The sequence below is a fragment of the Entelurus aequoreus genome, linkage group LG09, assembly GCF_033978785.1.
Source record: "Entelurus aequoreus isolate RoL-2023_Sb linkage group LG09, RoL_Eaeq_v1.1, whole genome shotgun sequence".
NCBI classification, from domain to species: domain Eukaryota; kingdom Metazoa; phylum Chordata; class Actinopteri; order Syngnathiformes; family Syngnathidae; genus Entelurus; species Entelurus aequoreus.
In genome coordinates this window covers 39,656,731-39,675,569 of record NC_084739.1, presented here as the reverse complement: position 1 = coordinate 39,675,569, position 18,839 = coordinate 39,656,731, and the positions used below count along the sequence as shown (strand labels likewise).

The window sequence follows — 18,839 nt, the reverse complement described above, 5'->3', positions numbered from 1 at the left end:
AAATGTATTTTGTAATTTATAATTGGCCTCACGCGGGCCGGACAGGGACGCACAAAGGGCCGGATGCGGCCCGCGGGCCGCAGAATGCCCAGGTCTGCAGTATAGTGTACACGTGTGATTGTAGTGAGACACACAGTATAGTGTACACTAAGGTGGTCTGAAGTGCTGAATTAATGTTTCAGTATGAGACTGTGTTAAAAAAAAAAAGTTAGCCACCCCTGCTTACACAAATGTAGCATGTTGCGTCATCTAAAGGCTGGACAGTGTAACAGCATAAATGTTGGGGAATGACACAGTGATTTATTTCCTTATTTTTATGGATTCCTTCAGTTGAGCCTGCAAAGCCTTCTTCTTCGTTCCCACCCAAACCTTTGCAAATAAAGTAAGTGATAACAAATATTATACTGTTTAATTACAGTTGCTGTTTTGAGTCCGGTTTGTCTTGTTTTTCGTTCAGCAGGTCACCAAAAGCTCATGTCTGGCTGGTAAGCTCTATCACCGCATGCATCAATTTATAATTCCTTGATTGTGACATGTTCTGCCTATTTCTGACGTCAAGCATGTGACTCTGAATGCAGGGCCAAGATGTGAAGCAGAGAGACTTGGAGCGTGAGTATTGTTGCAACTCTCTCAAAATAAACTGAAATTAAACTTTTTTTTCCAACTCTAAATCTATTGAATTACTCCAAATATGTAGTGGCCCATCCTAAGCTGAAGATGATTCATTTGAATGACTGGACTGAAAGTAACAGGAGTGAGTTTTTAGCATAGAATTGGAAAATACATGAAATATACCCACATGGCATTTATGCTAATAGCATGTTGACACAAAGCACACGAATAAATCAAATAAATCACAAATATAATTTTGGTAACAGGATTGTGCTGAGTGTTTAATCCTCTGCCCCAGTCATGACGATGCAATTTTTTTGTGTAACATGTGACTTGACCATGCGAAAAATCAGGGACACGATTTAAGTATGCAATTTAACTCCATCAGTAACATCCAGTAATGCTGTAGTCCGCCAAAATTAAACTAAGGCAAAAAATAAGCAAATAACATTAAAATATCAAAATCTGGAGGCACTCGAAGACTACTCAATGGCCTAATGGTTAGAGTGTCCGAGTCATACCAAAGACTATACAAATGGGACCCATTACCTCCCTGCTTGGCACTCAGCATCAAGGGTTGGAATTGGGGATTAAATGACCAAAAAATTATTCCCGGGCGCGGCCACCGCTGCTGCTCACTGCTCCCCTCACCTCCCAGGGGTGATGAAAGGGATGGGTCAAATGCAGAGGACACATTTCACCTCACCTAGTGTGTGTGTGTGTGTGTGTGTGTGTGTGTGTGTGTGTGTGTGTGTGTGTGTGTGTGTGTGTGTGTGTGTGTGTGTGTGTGTGTGTGTGTGTGTGTGTGTGTGTGTGTGTGTGTGTGTGTGTGTGTGTGTGTGACAATCATTGGTACTTTAACTTGAACTTAATATTGAAGAGTGCTTCGATCATCTAGTCATGGGGAAGCCCTCGAAGACGCCAACGTCAAAAAGGAGCCGCCCGGAAGACTCACTATGTGTCACTGATATCTTGGATTCCATTGACAAAGGCTGACTTGTTTGGATGGCCGCCTCGCACTTGTCGAGGTGCTCCACAAGGAATTCCAAGCCATCCGAGAGAGTTTGGACTTCAGACAACAGGTCGTCTCTCTCGCCCAAGAGAACGCTGTTCTTCGTGAATCCGTAAAATCCCTCACGGACGGAGTGGCTCAACTCACCCGGGAAAATAAGACCGGGAAGGAGACGATGCTGGACCTCCAGGCGAGAAGCATGAGGGACAATCTGGTCTTCGCAGGAATACCGGAAAAGACAGAAGAAGATCCAGAGGAAACCGTGAACCAGCTCAAACTTCCAGCGGACAATAGGAACATCACTTTCGAAGGCTTGGAGCCAAAAAGCCGGAGAATCGGAGTCCGAGACCCATCGTGGCAAAATTCGAACACTTTAAGCTGAAGTAGCAGGTGAAGAGCCTGCTTCTTCTGGAAAACCTCGACAGACGGCGCCATCTGTTCCCGCTTCGTAAGAAGTTTATCGCCGAAGGATGCCGTGCTGTCATCGCGGTAAATAAACGTTTTATCAATGGTCAACTTTACTGTGATCCGGCAGCCACGCCATGGCTGTATTATTAACTTCTGAAACACGGTAAATGTTGTATTTTTTCTTTCTTTCATTATGCTTCATTCCCTCTCTCTTTTTCTCTCTCTCTCACAACACACCTGCGCGACACATAGCGCTAATGTAAACATCATCCGCTCTCTCTCTCTTTCGGTGAATCAATAGCTATGTTTATTGTTTTTCTTTCTCGTTTTCCTTTTTTATCTCACTTATATCACTACTTGTCTAATCCACCACTCTCTTCTTTCTTCTTTTCTTTTCATTTTAATTATTTAGTTTTTCCCTTTCTAATTCCCCACCTGTTATGTGTCCCCTTGTCGTCGTCAGCATTTATTACAATTAATTTACACACACACACAATTCTCTGCTAATATCATACTTGCCAACCTTGAGACCTTTGAATTCGGGAGATGGGGGGGGGGGGGGTTGAGGTGGGCAGGGTCGGAGTGGGCGAGGGTGGACCTTGGGGCGGTGTTAAGGGGGGGAGGAGTATATTTATAGCTAGAATTCGTTTATTTACACATATACACACACATAACACTCCTCTCTACTACTTGCCGTAGTTTTGAAGCAATGCATGATGGGAATCGGGATGTTGTGTGTCAGTGTATTAACGTGCCGGCTAGAATAAACACACACTGAGAAATAGCTCCGTGCCTGCCTACTTTATGGGTTATAGATAAACCTATGGATAACGGAGACATATATAATAATCTCCTTCTTGGTGTGTGTGCAGTTGCGCACTGAGCTCCAAAAGCCGTAGATGTTATAACGTGACTGGGCCGGCACGCTGTTTATATGTAGGAAAAGTGGACGTGACGACAGGCTGTCCTCACTCTGGTCTGGCTGGAAATCGGGAGAACTTCGGGAGAATGGTTGTCCCGAGAGATTTTCAGGAGAGGCACTGAAATTTCGTGAGTCTCTCGGAAAATTCGGGAGGGTTGGCAAGTATGGCTAATATATGCACAACAACTATACACATTTACTCACTTTACACACATAAATATATGCATGATAGACTTACATTTAGATACAGATATGCATTACTTACACATAAAGTATATACATACAACCACACACTTGGTTACAATCTAGTTTAGTATGTCCACTATACAGTTTGTCACTTGGAATGTGCTTGGGGTCGGGTCCAAGGAAAAAAATATTACAATTCTTAATCATTTGAAGAGCATGCAAGCAGACTTTGTTTTACTACAAGAGACTCGCCTCTCCAAGTCCGATACCTCAAAACTGCATTCATCAAAATACCCACACAAATACTTAGCTAGTTACAACTCCAAACAGAGAGGCGTAGCGGTTCTCATTAATAGAAAGGTTAATTTTACACTCCATAACTACATTACGGACATCGCGGGCAAATATATAATTCTTAATATTTCTCGTGTCGGGACAAACTTTTGTATTGCCAACATTTTTATTTACTTTTTTAAATTCGATCTCAATTCTGTACACTGCTGCTGGAATTTTAATTTTCCTGAGGGAACTCTCCTGAAGGAATCAATAAAGTACTATCTATCTATCTATCTATCTATTTATGGTCCAAATGTTTTTCACACTTTCTTTTCTTCACTCTCCACAAACTCCTCCTTGATTCTGGAAGGGGATCTCAACTTAGTATTTAATCCAAATATAAACAGGTCCAGAGTGACTGCAGTCAACGTGAGTCTCAGTCAGTGGGAATACTTAAATAATATATGAACGATTATGGTCTTTGCAATGCCTGGCGTTCTTATCACACCACTCTTAGGGAATACACTTATTTTTCCCCAGTTCACCACTCGTTCTCTCACATTGATTACATTTTAACTAGTAATTCAATTTTATCTGACATCTCAAACATTCACATCCACCCTGTCATCATTAGTGACCATGCACCTGTCTCACTTTCCCTCACTAACAAAACTATCACAGCACTTATATAACAATGGAGACTTAATACATCATCACTAAAAGACCCAGACTTCCTAAACTATTTTGAGAAAGAATGGACAGATTTTTTAGATTTTAATGACCAACCAGAAACCACGGCGTGCGTTCTCTGGTAGACCGCGAAAGTAGTTATGCGAGGAAAAATTATTTCATAGTCATCATACAAGAAAAAAAAGGAACGTTTACTAGAACAGCAACTTGAAAATGAAATCAAAATATTAGAAATAACTTATGCTAACTCACAAAATGAACACATTCTGAACAAATTGAGAAAACTCAAATTAGACTTAAGAGGAATAAGTGATAAGAAAACTAAATTCCTACTGCAGAGGTTACGCTTAGAGAAGTTTGAACAAGACAATAAACCCCCCACAAATACAGTACATACCTACATACTCAAAGTTCGTACATCCACATGCACATTCACTGTACAAACACATATACACATACTGTACATATACATTCACTGTACAAACATACATATACACATACTGTACATATACATTCACTGTACAAACACATATACACATACTGTACATATACATTCACTGTACAAACACATATACTTATACTGTACATATACATTCACTGTACAAACACATATACACATACTGTACATATACATTCACTGTACAAACATACATATACACATACTGTACATATACATTCACTGTACAAACACATATACTTATACTGTACATATACATTCACTGTACAAACACATATACACATACTGTACATATACATTCACTGTACAAACATACATATACACATACTGTACATATACATTCACTGTACAAACACATATACACATACTGTACATATAGAAGTGCATATGCACACATACACTCATGCATATAATCACGTTTCATCAAACATATATTCATGTAGTTCCTCTAGGGTAAACTGGGTAACACATGTCACACTGACAAAGCTTGACCTATTGTTACTATAACAATCTACAAGGTTGATACAGTTCGCTTCTCTTTATTCCCCTCCATTTATCTGCTTTCTTTTGTATTTCAAGTTATCATTAAATATATGTATTGTTGCATTTGAAAAAATTGTATTGTTGATAATAGAGGTAATGATTGGTATTATTCATTATCAATAGTGCTATTTCTATTGGTATTTGTATTGCTCAATTTGTAATGCAATAATGCTCATCGTCATTTTCTGTTATATTAATATTTATTTCACTAACTGCTTCTTTGCTATCACCTTTACTATCATATTTTTACATATCCTATTTGCTGAAGCTGTTCTGTTGTTGTTAATAATAATAATATAGATCTGTTTAATAAAGTCAAATACAAATAAGGCAACAAGAGAAGCATCCCACACTTCTCTTTTGTAAAGTAAATTTGTACAGCCGATATGGGCATCTACATCAACTATATGATTTGCCTGACAGGACAAAATAAAATAAAAATGACTCCATCTATTTTGTCCTTTTCGGGGTCGCCGGGGGCTGAAGCCTATCCCAGCTGCATTCTGGCGGAAGGCAAGGTACACCCTGGACAAGTCGCCACATCATTGCAGGGCCAACACAGATAGACACTCACATTCACACACTCGGGTCAATTTAGTGTTGTCAATCAACCTATCCCCAGGTGCATGCCCACACAGCAAAAACACTCCGCGGCGGATCCCCCACGCAGGTATCGCGCTTTCCGGAACGGAACCGCGAAACGGACCAGCATCGGCGTCCATTTGCACTCAGGAACGTATCCGCCACGGCGGCAAGTAGCGGATCCGCCGTGGCGGCGCGCTGAATGCGCTCCGCACCCATGATCAAAGCCTTATTTCCGCGGCGGGTGCGCCGTGACGGCGCGCTGCATCCGCTCCGCACCCAAGATCAAAGCCTAACCTCCCGCCGCGGACCAGCAATGGACTCATAAAAACCCTGGCTCATCTGGCCGTTTTGGACCCCTTTATCTTATTTTCAAAATCCCTTCTGATCTTGCTGTAGGATAAAATAGGAAACTAAAAAATTCACTAAGCCCTACTACAGCAATATAGGCTTACATATGCATTGCCTTGTATTTTTAAACTAACAATATTGTCAATAGGCAGAAACAGAAAATGGTCAATTCACTCTATAAGTAAATATATATAATATATATTTAAAAAGTAAATATACATATTTAATCTATAAGGCTACAACTTCAAGGAAACGCTGCTCCATGCACAGCTAACATATCAGAAAATGAATAACTGGTGAATGACAAGAAGTCCAATAAAAGGTTGTTTATTTATACATATACATCTCTATTCCTCCTGAGGAGGTGGAAGCGGGACTCGTCTCCTCGTTGCCCGATCCCCCGCCAAGTTGAACCACCTGATGGCGTGTTTGGTGACCTCAGCGTCCGTGGCTGACCTTGTCAACACATTTTTACTCACAGCACCTGTAATCAAACAAGATTACAAGACAGATACGTTTATGTTTATGGTAGGAAGCATCCAAAGCCAAGTATGCTTACACAATACAAAATATGTGATAGGTATTAAGGAGATTACATTTGAAAAAAAGAACATGACTTAAAGTTACTGGAGGTGGTTAAAATAAGGTGCGTAAACTATAAATTTGTGATCAGGGTATAGGTGTGCAAGACATCCAAAATGTTTAAACAATATCGTTATTTGGTTCCTTGATCAGAGTACTTGTTTGGCTCTGTTGGATGACGGCGGCGGGGGGTTGGGGGTGGGGGGCATAAATAAATATCCATAACCCAACTTTGGGAGGTTGACATTGTTTTCTTATTATATTTGTACTATCATTCTATGTTTGTATTCGTGTAGGCCAGGGGTGTCCAAAGTGCGGCCCGGGGGCCATTTGCGGCCTGCAGGTCATTTTTAATGGCCCCAGGGCACATTTTTAAAAAATATGATCGAAATAAATAAAAAACATTAAAAGTGGTATTTAAAGAGCAAACAGGTGAAATGTAACAAGAAAATGTAGCAATGTTTACTCTAATCACACAAAGCTGCCATGTAGGCTGTTTCTTTCTTTAAAAAATAATAATGAATCAAAATCAATGTCATTATGAATTATTGACCTATTCAAGGCTTAAGAACTTTACCTTCGCAATCAGCTGGTCTTGGTTGTGCTTAATAGTTTCCAGCAGGCTAAGGATGTGGATTACCTCAGGCGCTGTTGACAAACAGCAGTATAAAATTAACATGTTTCAGTGTTTATCCTCATTACTCATAATCCTGACATTAGCTATTGACCTTAGTTAATGACAAAAGTTATTGACAAAGTTTGAAGAAAATATGTGATTGCTTGTGAATTTGAATTTTTTCCAAAATTTGTGGCACAGAATGACCATCCGGTATTTGTCAGTTATTGCTCACCAGAGCAGGAAATGTTTCCCCTCGCCATGTTGGCCTGTAGGCCAGGCTGGATCCAGGCTCCTCTGTCTGCCACATGTTGAGGGCTGCTGGTGAGAGGGGTGGAGGGAGTCGAGGAGGGACTGCCGTTCCTAGTGAGGTGGACATTGTGAGAGAGCCATCAGTTAACCATGACTGGTAATACCCAAGGGGCCTATCTATACACTAATATTTCAGAGATCAGTCCCTACCTTGTGTTTTTGATTGATTGATTGAGACTTTTATTAGTAGGTTGCACAGTGAAGTACATATTCCGTACAATTGACCACTAAATGGTAACACCCGAATAAGTTTTTCAACTTGTTTAAGTCGGGGTCCACTTAAATTGATTCATGATACAGATATATACTATCATATATACTATCATCATAATACAGTCATCACACAAGATAATCACATTGAATTATTTACATTATTTACAATCAGGGGTGTGGAGGGAGGGGGTGGGGGGTGGGGGGGGGGGGATATGGACATCAAGTAGTGGACATAGAGAGAGAGAGAGGGAGAGAGATCAGAAGGCATAAGAAAAATAATCTGCATTTGATTGTTTACATTTGATTATTAGCAATCCGGGGAGGGTGTTAGTTTAGGGTTGTAGCTGCCTGGAGGTGAACTTTTATTGCGGTTTTGAAGGAGGATAGAGATGCCCTTTCTTTTATACCTGTTGGGAGCGCATTCCACATTGATGTGGCATAGAAAGAGAATGAGTTAAGACCTTTGTTAGTTCGGAATCTGGGTTTAACGTGGTTAGTGGAGCACCCCCTGGTGTTGTGGTTATGGCAGTCATTTACGTTAAGGAAGTAGTTTGACATGTACTTCGGTATCAGGGAGGTGTAGCGGATTTTATAGACTAGGCTCAGTGCAAGTTGTTTAACTCTGTCCTCCACCTTGAGCCAGCCCACTTTAGAGAAGTGGGTAGGAGTGAGGTGGGATCTGGGGTGGAGGTCTAGAAGTAACCTGACTAGCTTGTTCTGAGATGTTTGGAGTTTAGATTTGAGGGTTTTGGAGGTGCTAGGGTACCAGGAGGTGCATGCGTAATCGAAAAAGGGTTGAACGAGAGTTCCCGCCAGAATCCTCAAGGTGCTTTTGTTGACCAGAGAGGAAATTCTGTAGAGAAATCTCGTTCGTTGGTTAACCTTTTTGATTACCTTGGTTGCCATTTTATCACAGGAAAGGTTAGCCTCTAGAATGGAACCTAGGTAGGTGACCTCATCTTTCCTGGTGATGACACTGTCACCTACTTTTATGGTGAAGTGATTGACTCTCTTAAGTTTGATGTGGGACCCAAACAGGATGGATTCTGTTTTACCCAAGTGGATGGATAGCTTGTTGTCAGCGAGCCAGGTGCAAGTTCTACAGAGCTCAGCACTGAGGATTTTCTCCACCTGTGACTTGTCCTTGCCGGATACCAGCAGGGCAGAGTCATCCGCAAACAAAAACAATTCACAGTCGCATGCCGATGACATGTCGTTTATGTATATTAGGAACAGTAAAGGTCCCAATATACTGCCTTGGGGGACTCCACAGCTCACCGAGAGGGGGGGGGGGGGGGGGGGCACGGTGCCGTTCACCTCTACCACCTGCTCCCTCCCCTCCAAGTAAGACTGCATCCAGCTCCAAGAGGTTTTGTTAAATCCGATTGCTCTGAGCTTATCCAACAGTATAGCGTGGTTAACGGTGTCAAAGGCCTTCTGAAGGTCCAGCATGACCATGCCGCAGTATTTGCCCGCGTCCACCTCATGTTTGATGTGGTCGGTCAGATAGAGAAGGCATGTGTCAGTGGAGTGGTTAGTTCTGAAGCCGGATTGGAATTTGTACATGAGTTTATTAGTGGCAAGGTAACTATCGACCTGTTCATAAACTATTTTCTCCATTACTTTCGAAATGGAGCTGAGAATAGAAACAGGTCGGTAGTTGCCAGGTTCCAATTTGCTTCCTTTTTTAAAGAGGGGAGTTACTCTTGCTATCTTAAAATCTTTTGGTACTTGGCCTTGTGTAATTGATAGGTTTATTATGTGCGTGATGATCGGGGCAATGATGGAGGCAGAGTCCCTGAGGAATCTGGAGGGAATATTATCAAGGCCGGTGGCCTTGTTAGGGTGGAGCGCGCTCAATTTTTTAAACACCTCATCAGCTGTGACCATTTCTAATTTGAAATCATCGTTGGATACTCCTAGCTTTCTGTAGGCTTTAATGTGTTCTACACCAAAGCGACCAGAGTGGTGGGACAGCTTGTTGACAAGAGTTGCAGCTATGCTGGTGAAAAAGGCGTTAAGTCTGCTAGCTACCTCCATTTTGTCTGTAATGAGGGAGTCACCCTCCTTGATGCTGATGTTGGTGAGTCTTGTTTTAAGTTTCTGGCTGCAACCAGGAAGCTGGTTGTTGAGAATTTTCCAGAGCTCACGTGGCTTATTCGTGTTTTCCTCTATTTTGTCGTTAATGTAATTTTTTTTTAAGGATTTAGTCAGGTTGGTTGACTTATTTCTTAATTTATTGCATTGCTTTTTGAGAGTTGAAAGGAGTAATTTGAGGTTGATATTATTGGGTTGTTTATCTACTTCTGTTTTACATTTTTGGTATTCAGAGTATTTCCTGTCTCTGTCTTTTATGGCAGCTAATAGGTCCGGATTCATCCATGGTTCCGAGCGGGCTTTGATCCTGACTGTTTTCACGGGAGCCATGTCATTTAGTATCTTTAGGAACGCCGTTTTGAAGCGATCCCAAGCGACATCGACCAGGTTGCTCGCGAGCACAGGGGACCAGTCCCACTCATCTAATTTTAAATTGAAATTGTCATTGGAGTATTTTTTGAGGGATCTGGATTGGGCTGTTATGTGGCCATTGGCTTTAGGTTTAGCTATTTTACGGGTGCAGAAGGTTAGATAGTGGTCGCTAAGACCACAGATCATGACCCCACTATTTTTTATTTTAGGCCGGTCTGAAGTGAGAATGAGATCTATGGTTGATTGGGTGGAATCACACACCCTTGTGGGTAGCGCTATTAGCTGGGAAAGACCGTGCAGATTACAAAACTTGCTGAAGGATCTGAAGACAGGCGCATCTTTGCGTTGAATATCTGTGTTCAGATCTGTGTAACTCTCTGCATGTTTAATGCAGGTGCTGGTGAAGGCATATGAATGCGTCCTTCCCCATGGTGAGGTGCTAAGGGAGATAAATTGGTATTAAATGGTTGAGATCTGTTAACCATGGTTACTGGATGCTGAGATATTATTTTGGAGATCAGTCTTTACCTAGAAAGTTATCTCCAGTTGAGGAGTCGAGTTGACAAGTACTCATGACTTTTACTGGCACTCGGCGAGACGGTGGAGCTGGGAGAAGGGATACAAGGAGAGGGGAATATCTTTAGCACTAAGAATGTTAACCATATCTTTAATATTAATGTGGTGGTTTCGTCTACAACGCTAAATATATCCTGTGGTGTACCTCAGGTTTCAATATAGGACCTAAATTATTCAATGTCTAGATAAATGACATTTGTAAAGTTACAAAAGATTTAAAGTTAGTATTATTTGCGGATGATACAACAGCGTTTTGTTCAGGAGAGAACACACAGAAGATAATACAAATAATAACAGAAGAAATTAACAAATTAAAAAGATGGTTTGACAAAAACAGACTATCTTTGAATCTCAGTAAAACTAAAATAATGCTATTTGGTAACAGTAGAAAAGAAAGTCAAACACAAATACAAATAGACGGAATAGAAATTGAAAGAGTAAATGAAACCAAATTTCTAGGTATAATGATTGATGATAAATTGAACTGGAAATCTCAAGTAAAAAATATACAACATAAAGTAGCAAGAAACACGTCAATAATGAATAAAGCAAAACATGTTCTAGACAAAAAATCACTTCATATTCTCTACTGTTCACTAGTGTTACATATCTGAGTTATTGTTTAGAAATATGGGGAAATAATTACAAAAGTACACTTCATTCATTAACGGTGTTACAAAAAAGATCAGTTAGAATAATATATAATGTTGGATATAGAGAACACACAAATCCTTTATTTATTGAATCAAAGATACTGAAATTCCACGACATAGTGAATTTGCAAACAGCTAAAATTATAAACAAAGCAAACTATAACCTGCTACCCAAGAATATACAACAATTCTTCTCAAAAAAAGAGGAGAAAAATAATCTTAGAGAGAAATGTAATTTAAAACATTTGTACGCACGTACAACACTTAAGACCTTCAGTATATCAGTATGTGGAATTAAATTATGGAATGCATTAAGCAAAGCAATCAAACAATGTACTAATATGATCAATTATTTATGCTTACATGTGGAAATAATAATAATAATAGTAAATAAAATAATAATTAAAAAAAAGGTAAATAAAGCATAAAATAGTCTCTAATAAATTAATTAAATACAAAACAGCATATAAAATGTATACATCAGCAAATAACAAAAATATAGATCAAGAAAAAGGATCCTTAATATGTGCAGCAATTTTTCCCACTCACATCACCTCATTTTATATTTTTTTCTACAATTAACTATGCCAAAAAACACAGACATAACTTTTTTTTTGTAATGGAAACAAAAACAACATGGCATCACACACAGCTAGTCCACAGTAAACAGGATCTCGAGCTCCACTAAAGAACAAAGAAAGAAATAATACACACTCATATTAATGGCAAAGAACGGCTGTTTCCACTCCGTTAACGTTACGTTGTTGACTAACGCAGTAACGTTAGCGACCTGGGCCTAAACAACACTGACAATAAAGTAATACGCTTTCGTTTCAAGCAGTTGGAAATATGTGGAATATCGTTGCATGTAACCTACACACATTCACAGCGTCTAACAAAAGATGGCCTAAGTTAACTGTATTGAACTTTTTACTCACCGGCTTCACGCGGGAAACTTTCACATTCTGGAGTCGGGGTCCCCCGGAACACAAAACACAGATAAAAGACAATTTTACAATAGCACGGCGAAAAAATTATATATATATGAATATGCGAATCAGACACGAGTCCGCTCAGGATCAGCTGTCTGACCGTACAATTTTCAGAGGCGGAGCTGTATCCTCTAGGCGGAGCTTAAACGAATGTGACAGTAACGCGGGTTGGGCGACTTGAAGGCGGATCCGTATAGCAGTCTTCTGCTGTGTGGGTGTCTTTGGAGGTGGGAGGAAGCTGGAGTGCCTGGAGGGAACCCACGCAGTCACGGGGAGAACATGCAAACTCTGCACAGAAAGACCCAGAGGCCGGGAATAGAACCCACATTTGCCTGCAATTTTACTATATAAATACAGTTAAAAAAATAATGATAATTAAAAATATATTATATTAAAAAAGTAACAATAGAATGATAACAATAAAAATAATAATGATAAGTAAGAATATATATATATATATATATATATATATATATATATATATATATATATATATATATATATATATATATATATATATATATATATTCTGAAGTATTTAAATTATATTATAGTAAAAATAAAAATGTATAATAAATAAATTAATAATAACATTTACATATAAACATATATATTTTGAAGTATTTAGATTACTATTTTTCATGGTGAGTGAGTTTTAGAATTTTAAAAAGCAGAGGACAGGCAACAAATGCTATTTTTCCAATGTTCAAGGTTGTTCAAATTAATATTTTATATTGTATTCATCCAATATACAATTAGGTCAATGTACAGCACACTTTGCTTAATAAAAGAAGTATTTTACAGTTAATTGTATTGTGCATTTATTAATTGCATTTCCTGAGGACCTTAATGACTAATTTATTGTGACCTAAACCTAAAATGATGTGTGTTATTGGATGTGAGGTCATTTCTGGGCTTCAGATCTATACAAAACATGTGAGAGTGTTGTGTACTAAAAAACAAGTATTTATAGTGCAATGTATGAACATTTTCTTCATAATAACAGCTATGCGGATTGTTTCAGGTCGAACGCTGCCAAGGATCAACACAGGCCGCAAACCTCCTCCTACAAAGTCTCTAACTATGGACTTCAAACAATCAAAGTAAGACAAATCCTGCATTTGGAGCACTAAACCAGTAATTCCTCTCCGTTCAATCACTCTTTCTTCCAGGATTCCTCTTCCACACGTTACCTTTCACGGTAAGTAGTGGGTGTATTTGTAAACACAGCAGTTAAAAACGAGGAGACATTAGCTTTTCATGTGTTTTCTTTCTACCTGCAGGACAAACAGATTATGTTGAAAGTGAGGTAACAGAACAAGACATGTTTTTTAAAATGCTGATCTTAGATTGATGTTACCGATTGATTGTTGGGTTTAAGCTTTTCTTTCCTTCACTCCAGGACACAGACATTCATGCCAAGCCGTGGTTTGCTGGGGAATGTGACCGCAAGACTGCTGACCAACTGTTGTTACACGCAAATAAAGTGAGACTGTTGCCAACTTCTGTTACATAGTCATCCACATTTTTTTTGACCCTGTGCTGGGTTGTGTTCCAGGACGGGGCCTTCATGGTGAGGATGAGTTCTGGACAAAATGCACACCAGCCATACACGTTGGTGGTGTTTTATAAGAACCGAGTGTACAACATTCCGATTCGCTTCATACGCATGAGTCAAAAGTATGCACTGGGCAAAGAGAAGAAAGGAGAAGAGGTACCATTTTTATGTCTTTAATGTCGATAATGCAGTGTTAGTCACGTGTGAGCATGGACTCTGAAACTCACTAGACACTAAGGACCTGATCTACTAAAACTTTGCATGTACTAAAACACCTGCAAGCTTGATAGCACACGCAAAGCTAATCTACTAAACTGGAGCGTGTCTGTTTTTATGAATATGCAGAATATATGCTAATTAACAGGAGGCCCACAATACAGGGAACGAACGAACGTCATTAAAAAAAATATATGAAATGACATCAAAACACATTAATTGTATCAGTTTTAATCAGCCCCTTAAAATACCAGTAGAACGGAAAAACAAGTTGACTTTATACGCTTATTTATGATTCATTGATTCCGTTAAAGGCCTACTGAAATGATTTTTTTTTATTTAAACGGGGATAGCAGATCCATTTTATGTGTCATACTTGATCATTTTGCGATATTGCCATATTTTTGCTGAAAGGATTTAGTATAGAACAACGACGATAAAGTTCGCAACTTTTGGTCGCTGATAAAAAAAAGCCTTGCCTATACCGGAAGTAGCGTGACGTCACAGGAGGAAGGATTCCTCACAATTCCCCTATGTTTACAATGGAGCGAGAGAGATTCGGACCGAGAAAGCGACGATTACCCCATTAATTTGAGCGAGGATGAAAGATTTGTGGATGAGGAAAGTGAGAGTGAAGGACTACAGTGCAGTGCAGGACGTATCTTTTTTCGCTCTGACCGTAACTTAGGTACAAGGGTTCATTGGATTCCACACTTTCTCCTTTTTCTATTGTGGATCACGGATTTGTATTTTAAACCAACTCGGATACTATATCCTCTTGAAAATGAGAGTCGAGAACGCGAAATGGACATTCACAGTGACTTTTATCTCTACGACAATACATCGGCGAAGCTCTTTAGCTACTGAGCTAACGTGATAGCATCGGGCTCAAATGCAGATAGAAACAAAATAAATAAATCCCTGACTGGAAGGATAGACAGAAGATCAACAATACTACAATACTACATGGTTAATAATTCCCAGCTTGGCGAAGCTTAACAATGCTGTTGCTAACGACGCCATTGAAGCTAACTTAGCAACGGGACCTCACAAAGCTATGATAAAAACATTAGCGCTCCACCTACGCCAGCCAGCCCTCATCTGCTCATCAACACCCGTGCTCACCTGCGTTCCAGCGATCGACGGAAGGACTTCACCCGATCATCCGTGCGGTCGGCGGCTAGCGTCGGCTAGCATCGGCTAGCGCATCTGCTATCCAAGTCAAAGTCCTCCTGGTTGTGTTGCTACAGCCAGCCGCTAATACACCGATCCCACCTACAACTTTCTTCTTTGCAGTCTTCATTGTTCATTAAACAAATTGCAAAAGATTCACCAACACAGATGTCCAGAATACTGTGGAATTTTGAGATGAAAACAGAGCTTTTTTGTATTGGATTCAATGGGGTACCAATACTTCCGTTTCAACGATTGACGTCACGCGCATACGTCATCATATATAGACGTTTTCAACCGGAAGTTTAGCGGGAAATTTAAAATTGCACTTTATAAGTTAACCCGGCCGTATTGGCATGTGTTGCAATGTTAGGATTTCATCATTGATATATAAACTATCAGACTGCGTGGTCGGTAGTAGTGGGTTTCAGTAGGCCTTTAAAGTACCAGTAAAACGGAAAAACAAGTTGACTTTATACGCTTATTTATGATTCATTGATTCCGTTAAGTCACATCCAATTGTATTTCCAATCCACAAAATAGGGCTGGGCGATTATATGATCGTGATCGTTGATCGTGATTAATTTGTGTTCGATCACGGAGATCAGCTGTTAGCATATTTCCTCAATCAAATATGGCAGAAATGTCTGTTAGAAGTTACCGCAGTAGTAAACAGTAGGGAAGCAATAAATTGGTATAATCCTGCATGAAACAATCCGCCTTTATTGACCGTGGTCCTGTGTGTTCGTGTACGTTTGCGTGTGTTTTTTGTGAAAGTGTTTGTGTCCGTGTGTGTGCGCGTGACCTCCCGTTCCACCGTTGCGAATGTTAGGCTCTTCACGACGTAATGAATGTTCAATCAGAGTTGTCTCTTCCCCTTACACAGCGGGAAGTGCAGCCCAGAAGAACTAAATAAATACATTTGACTAACAGTAGCATAGAAGTTGAAACACAACATTTAAAAGGAGCAGCTACTTTAGTGACACACTTTACTTTCACTATCTGGTGCAGCTCACCAGTAATTCTGCACTGAGTGCGGACTTGCAGGCACTTACAGACAGAACATGTATTTGACTGTATGGGTCCTGACTGGGAGAATCAACACACCCACTATATTGATCAGAAAAGGTATTTTGTATATTTTTTTTTTTTATTTTTTTTTATCAGACTTTTGGTTTATGTGTCTGCAAGGATTCAACTCTGATATAAAATGTACGAAAAACACTTTTAGTTCAAATAATTTTTAAGTTTGTGGATAAAAAAAAAATGTTGTTCCTGAAAAAATCATTAAACTAGATTTATTATTTGGTATACATTGTTTTACAGTTCCTCAAATTCAAACTGCACTTTAATGTATTTTCATTTAATATTAGATACAGAATTTGAGTTTTAAAAACTTCACAATCTGGGTCACCGCTTGTTGTTTGCCAAAGCACTTGTGAAAAGCACTGATGTATACAAGTCATTAAAGCAGTGGTTCTTAACCTTGTTGGAGGTACCAAACCCCACCAGTTGCATATGCACATTCACCGAACCCTTCTTTAGTGAAAAATAAATGTTTTTTTTTCAAATTCAAGACAAAGTTATACGTTTTTGGTAACACTTTAGTATGGGTAACATATTCTAAGTAACAAAGACTTAATTTAGAGTTTTTTGGACACTAGGGGAACATATTCTAAGTAACAAAGACTTAATTTAGAGTTATTTGGTTAGGGTTAGGGTTTGAAGGTTAGGGTTATAATAAGGCCATGCCGAATAAGGCATTAATAAGTACTTAATAATGACTAGCTAAGAGCCAATATGTTACTAATTTGCATGTTAATAAGCAACTAATTAATGGTGAATATGTTCCCCATACTGAAGTGTTACCATGTTTTTTTACTGGTGCACAAAATGAACCGTGCATGAACATCACCTTGTTCAAAGAACAAAACCAACACAGTGCATAAACTCACAACAAATTACACACCTGCAAATCAGTGTGACTTCTGCTGTTGCCGTATCCGTAATACGCCGAGAGGGACAAGTTTTTATTTACACGATGAGTCGGGTGTGTTTTGACCTCCGCCGAACCCCTGCGCCCGACTCACCGAACCCCTAGGGTTCGATCGAACCCAGGTTAAGAACCACTGCATTAAAGAATACAAATAAAAATTTGCCATTTGAAAGTGTTGTTAAGTAATTGTTAACTTGAAATAAAAGTCTTTATATTATTCAGTAAACCAATTGTACTTTGTTTACTGCAGAATGTTTGTGATGACAAGCAGAAAAAACCCAAATAAACTTTGAGAGGAAAAAAAGTTGTTCTCTTTAAACAAACGCACACAACAAAAGACAGTGTCTGCAGGCAGAAACTTTTCCTCGTTAACCCTTTGCGTGCATCATGATTAATTCTTCATCTAAACGGGAAGATATGAACATCCTATCAGTCGTCATCGCAGTGACAGCAGATATTGTACAGTAAGCGATTGTTTTATTATGTTCGTAGTTTGTATTTCTTGTTTAGCACTTAGCAATACTGCTACATGATGCTTAGTGTTTCACCAAAGCTAGATCTGTTTAGCAGAGCTTCTCAAAACTTGTAGCTCACCCTCCTTATATTCAGGATCAACAATATAAGCTTCTGGACCATCATTTTTCCCAAAGTAATCGTTGTTGGCTCTCACAAAGTCAGCATGATTTGCTTTGATGTTGGTGATGAAGGGATCTGTAGTCCTCACTTCTACTTCACGGATCACGTGACTGGCTTGCTCATTATCGCTCAAAATGGCTCGGATATCGCCATGAGATTGATACTATTTTGATCATATCTATTTACTTGCAAACTTTGCAAGTATTTTGGTTTCATACTTCAGATATATATGATAATAGCTTCAATATAAAGAGAACTTGTTTTTCCATTCTACTGGTACTTTAAAGGCCTACTGAAATGAATTTTTTTTATTTAAACGGGGATAGCAGATCTATTCTATGTGTCATACTTGATCATTTCGCGATATTGCCATATTTTTGCTGAAAGGATTTAGTATAGAACAACGACGATAAAGATCGCAACTTTTGGTATCTGATAAAAAAAGGCTTGCCCCTACCGGAAGTAGCGTGACGTAGTCAATTGAACATATACGCAAAGTTCCCTATTGTTTACAATGATGGCCGCATGAAGTGAGAGAGATTCGGACCGAGAAAGCGACAATTTCCCCATTAATTTGAACGAGGATGAACGATTTGTGGATGAGTAAAGTGCAAGTGAAGGACTAGTGGGGAGTTGAAGCTATTCAGATAGGGAAGATGCTGTGAGAGCCGGGGGTGACCTGATATTCAGCTGGGAATGACTACAACAGTTAATAAACACAAGACATATATATACTCTATTAGCCACAACACAACCAGGCTTATATTTAATATGCCACAAATTAATCCTGCATAAAAACACCTACGTG

At 39.3% G+C, this 18,839-nt stretch overlaps 1 protein-coding gene across 4 annotated transcripts in view; it reads left to right on the top strand.

The window, feature by feature from the left end:
* Positions 1 to 18,839, top strand: part of blnk (B cell linker) — an 82,141-nt gene that overhangs the window by 59,279 nt on the left and 4,023 nt on the right. For 3 of the 4 annotated variants that reach the window (XM_062058756.1, XM_062058754.1, XM_062058757.1), the window contains 8 exons: positions 331 to 382; positions 458 to 485; positions 579 to 609; positions 13,477 to 13,555; positions 13,625 to 13,653; positions 13,736 to 13,761; positions 13,855 to 13,938; positions 14,011 to 14,166. In XM_062058756.1, the coding sequence (XP_061914740.1) occupies positions 331 to 382; positions 458 to 485; positions 579 to 609; positions 13,477 to 13,555; positions 13,625 to 13,653; positions 13,736 to 13,761; positions 13,855 to 13,938; positions 14,011 to 14,166 (485 nt within the window). The remainder of the gene's footprint in view (positions 1 to 330; positions 383 to 457; positions 486 to 578; positions 610 to 13,476; positions 13,556 to 13,624; positions 13,654 to 13,735; positions 13,762 to 13,854; positions 13,939 to 14,010; positions 14,167 to 18,839) is intronic. The other variant, XM_062058755.1, reaches the window with a different exon arrangement.